Consider the following 4,869-nt stretch of genomic DNA (forward strand, 5'->3'; position numbering starts at 1 on the left):
TAAAATTAAATAATAGTAGTACATAATTTGGAACTTTTTCTACTAGAATTTAAAATATAGCCTTCTGCTTATAGGATATGGTCCATTTTTTCTTTCACTGGCTTCATCGATAATCTTTTACTAACATTTAATGTTTGCACGCGTTCTTTACTTCAAAACATATTGATTTTATAGTTCAAAATTTCATCATAACATAGTGTATGATACTCTAATTAGTTTGGTTATGAGGAAAAGCAATCCTTCACTTTCCGTTTGGTAGACGTTGATAGGATATGAGATCTTTTAATTTCGGCATATTGAATTGGGGAGAACCAATTAAACTGTGTTTTATCGTAAGGAAAATTCATACCTCTCGTATATGAAGTAAACCAACAAACAATGTAATTGGTCATTATTTCTCCACGATTTTTTCTAATATTTAATAAATTCGTTACATAAAGGGATTTCCTAAAATGATAGAATAAGTCTGTATTTTCAGTAACCAACAAGATCAGCAGTTGCGATGGGGACTCTCAACCAGAGAGGGCGATACCAAGTGGCTAGGAAGGGATGTTAATTTCAACAATGTGGGAATGGAACAGGAACATCCGAAAAGGAACGATGTTGAATTTGATAAATTAAAAACCAAAATTTATAACATTTAAACCAGAGTATAATCGCATCAAGTAATTGAATTTCTAAATCTCAACGGTGAATATTTACACACTATTTAAATATTTCATTAACCTCAAATATGATTAATAATAGTAGTTGCATATATTTATTTAAGGCGGAGATGAATAAATTCAAACCAAATCTGTTTGAAGACGGCGATGATAAGATGATGATATTCATCGGAATTGAGAGAGAGATAGCAAGCAAGCAATTCTTCAAGATCACTCGACGCCCTTATGTTGTTCTCCAAAATCATCTCCACCATCGATTCTCTGAAATCCCGCCGCGGATCCTTGGACGCCTTCACCACCGCCAAGCTCTCCGATATGCTCGAATTCGACGACACGCTCCGCCGCCGCCGCCCCTGACCCACCCTGATCCGCGGCGAATTCACACGCAGCTTCACCCCCGCCGCCGGCAGCCGCCTCGCTGGGCTGTCCTCTTTCTCCGCCGCCTCATTCTTCTTCGTGATGATCGGCGGGAGGCAGGGGCGAAGATACTGACCATCGCCCCTGCCTCTGCAGCTGCAACTGCAGAGGGTGGGAATGTCCGAGCCGTGCTCTATGAGGACGGAGTCTGGCTCGGACGAGGCAGAGTTTGTGCCCTGAGTCGTTGACAAGTCGTCAATTGACTCAGAGGCGGAAGGATGTGGCGGTGGGGGGCGGCGGTTCCGCCTCGTGCTCCGCCGCCGCCGTGGAAGTTCGGAGGCGGCGGGCTGGAGTGGAGCGAGGTCTCTAGTGAAGTAGTAAGACTTTCGCTGGTCGGAATTGGTGAAATTCGGCGGCGATGGTGGTGATGATGATAAGTGTTTCTTGCTGGAGTTGGGTGTGCGCTTGTTGGTGAACCAGGCCTTGGGGATCATCATGTCCAACAATCTCAATTTGTAATTACCCATTTTTATGATCAATTTGGGTGTGGGGAATGGGAGATAGTTTGCAAATAAGTTGCTAGATAAATAGAAAAGCTTGTGGGTTCCACATACAAACAAATTCAACAAAAGGCAAGAGCCTCGCTTTTTAGAAATGGCTACTCATCCCTCTGCCAGAGGATTTTCCACTTTAGATATATTGATCATTATCAAGTTGACGTGGGATAAATTATAGAGATTTCACCCTATATGTGTGGACCAGAATATGGGACGAAATGATACATCGAACATCCATCATATGGATAGATGTATAAGAGAACCAAGTTAATGTGGGACAGATTATAGAGATTTCAACACGTCCCTACACGTGTGGGTCGAAATGATATATCAGACTTCCATCACGTGGATAGCAAAACAAGAGATATAAGAGAACCATTATCGATATGGAGCCGGAATGAACATCGGTCTTCCACTCGTATGGTAAATAAGAAACAAAGATAAATCCATCATCAACCATAGCCCATTCTAATACCATATTAGAAATAAGTCACTCATCCCTTTAAAAGGCCGCCTCATAAGGGAAAGGGTTATCCACTCTTATGTAGATGAGACACTAAGTGGATAGAGATTTTAACAGCACTCTCCCTAAATTATTTTTGTAATTTTTACTTCAACCACAAAATTAAATAGTTTTTAAACAATTAAATTTTCGCTTTTTTTCTATTCTTAATTAAAATTCTACTATGTAGATAGATCTTGGATAATTGGGATGATTGCATTTGACTATTTGAAGTTATTTTACAACGTTAAGATATTTTTGCCTATTTTTCGGAATAAGAAATAAATTTTCCAATAACGATATTTATTTAAGAGCAGTTTAGTAAGCAAGACTATCTAATCAATGGCTGGCTTACTGAGACATAGATAATCTCGGACCCTAAGACCTGCACCAAGCTCGTCTCCACAATGACATTTCTAATGTTCAAGTCCTACAATTCATCACACTTCTTATCCTACAATCAATATACCTCACAACTCTCTCTTTTCTGTCTTACTTTCCTCTCTCTTTCTCCCCCTTGCTTCTTTTTTGGTTTGAGCATTTTCTTTTCATAAAAAAAAACCTGCGATAATTGATTTTCTACAATTTTGTTGGAAAGATTGGTTGGTATTGGATATAGTAGTTGTTGATCGATGATATCGATTTTTCGTTGAATTTAGTAAATTAGTGATCAATTTGAGTGGATTGTTTTCATGAATACAAAATTTAGAGTGGAGCAGATTGGACGAGTTTATTGAATTGGCAGATTTGGAGAGGGTGGGTTGGTATGGGAATATTTGTTTCATTAACTACGTAAAACTTAAACACAAAATTAATTAATTTAAACTGAATAAAAAAGATATAAATCTTTATAAGCAAAATTCAGTAATTCATTCCCAAGCAAAATACAATAAACGGTCGGTTTCACATGCAAACGTCCATGAACTTTAAAAATATCATGACTAGTATAAGTTAAGGTGTAAACACATTCATGGTACTTTTTCACTATTCATCACAATTTTGTACCAAAAGTGTCCCCCAAGGCATAGATGACATTTTTAGATTTTCATATCTAGGTACTAGATATGATATTTTTCTCTATCTCTCTAGTATTGAATATGATATTTTCATATAGTTTAAATGTCTGAACTGATAGTTTTCACTTCACGTTTTAATCAATTTATGTCAAATCCTTTACCAATGATAGTTTATTTTCTACAATTTTGTTGGAAAGATTGGTTGGTTTTGGATATAGTAGTTGTTGATGATATTGCTTTTTCGTTGGATTTAGTAAATTAGTGATCAATTTGAGTAGAGTGGTGCAGATTCGACGAGTTTATGAAAGGTTGGGTAGGTGTGGGAATATTTCTTTAATTAACTAAGTAAACTAACACACAAAATTAATTAATTTAAACTAAGGGAAATTGGCCAAAAAATCATAAATTTTCATAAAAATATACTAGTCACAATCTTTAAAAGTGGTCTGAAAAGTCACAAACTTTTTGAATTGTGCGGATTTCCAACATAAACTTTCCGGCATAAATTTTGCTTAAGCTGAATGCCAAAGAACCTACGTGTAAAACTGATGACGATATGACTTCAATTTGCAACACTTGGACGCAACTCAGATTATGACTATACAATGATAATAGCAAATGATTGAAATGAAACTCAATTAGTATATGCGCGGCAATATAAGTACATAAACGTAATTAACTCAATTGGTAAGATGTTTCTCCTAATTGAACATTTTATATGATGTGCGTGAGTGTGTGCGTATTGTAATTAAGAAAATCAATTATTGGAGAATATTTCTTATAACAATTTGAAATATAAGTCAAAACCTAACCAAATCATGCAAATAAAAAGCTAGCTAGGGTTATTGTGATCTAAAAAATGATGGAATGGAAGATGGGAGGCATAACAAAAGCATGTAAAATCAGGGTGTGTCCATTTGCTGAATAATGGAAATATATGGGCACAGACATACATGCAAATTGGTTGTCGAATTAATTATTCCCTTCGAAAAAACACCTTTTAGGAAAGACAATTTATTGCGACATTTTTCATCTGCAAAAACATCATATTGCATGGCCTTGCTTTTCATGGCAAGCTAAGTTACCTACTCTTTCTGAAACTAGCTAGGTGCCTTTTTTTTTAATTTCCATGCCATTTTTGCCTCACCTTTTCCACTACTTTAGAAAATGGATCTAAGAAATTTTCCTTTTTTTAGCTATGTTTTATCAATGATTTTTTTGTTAGTGGTCCTGAAAATCGTGTCGTTAGTGTATGTTGGATATGGCGTAGGAAAAGAGGATAGCAACAAAATTGATTTACCAAATTAGTGTTATTGTGATTTAGTTCATATTCCACTTGTTATGGAATAATGTAAAGGGGATAAAGGGGAAGTAGTCTTTTTATTGCTTGCCAATTACAGTAATCGTGTGAGCAATGCCAATATGTTTGTGTGTCCTAATTAGGGTTAATAATCTACTCTGGTGTGACGGCGTCTACAAAAAATAGTCTTGTTTATGGACAATACAGATTTTAATGAGAAATTGGTAAAGTAAGAGAGAATGGGAAAAAGTAGGTAAAGGAAGAGATGTGGAAAAAAGTGAGTAACGTATGGGAGGGATGAGAAAAAGTGAAAAGTACGAGAGACAAACTTTCTATTTTAAATATGAGAATATTTTTTGTGAAAATCGCAAAATTGCAAAATTTTTTGGACGGGGAGAATTGTATTTATTCAAAATTTGTTGATTTTTCCAATTATATCTCAACTTTTCTCATTTATCAATTTATTCCAACA

At 35.8% G+C, this 4,869-nt stretch overlaps 1 protein-coding gene across 1 annotated transcript; it reads right to left on the minus strand.

Moving 5' to 3' along the window:
* Window positions 1-653: 653 nt before the first annotated feature.
* Window positions 654-1,591, minus strand: LOC121769331 (transcription repressor OFP1-like). The gene has a single exon (XM_042166109.1). The coding sequence runs from the start codon at window positions 1,547-1,549 to the stop codon at window positions 761-763; it is 789 nt and encodes a 262-aa protein (XP_042022043.1). The 5' UTR covers window positions 1,550-1,591; the 3' UTR covers window positions 654-760.
* Window positions 1,592-4,869: the final 3,278 nt, after the last annotated feature.

This window comes from Salvia splendens, chromosome 2, assembly GCF_004379255.2.
Source record: "Salvia splendens isolate huo1 chromosome 2, SspV2, whole genome shotgun sequence".
NCBI lineage: Eukaryota > Viridiplantae > Streptophyta > Magnoliopsida > Lamiales > Lamiaceae > Salvia > Salvia splendens.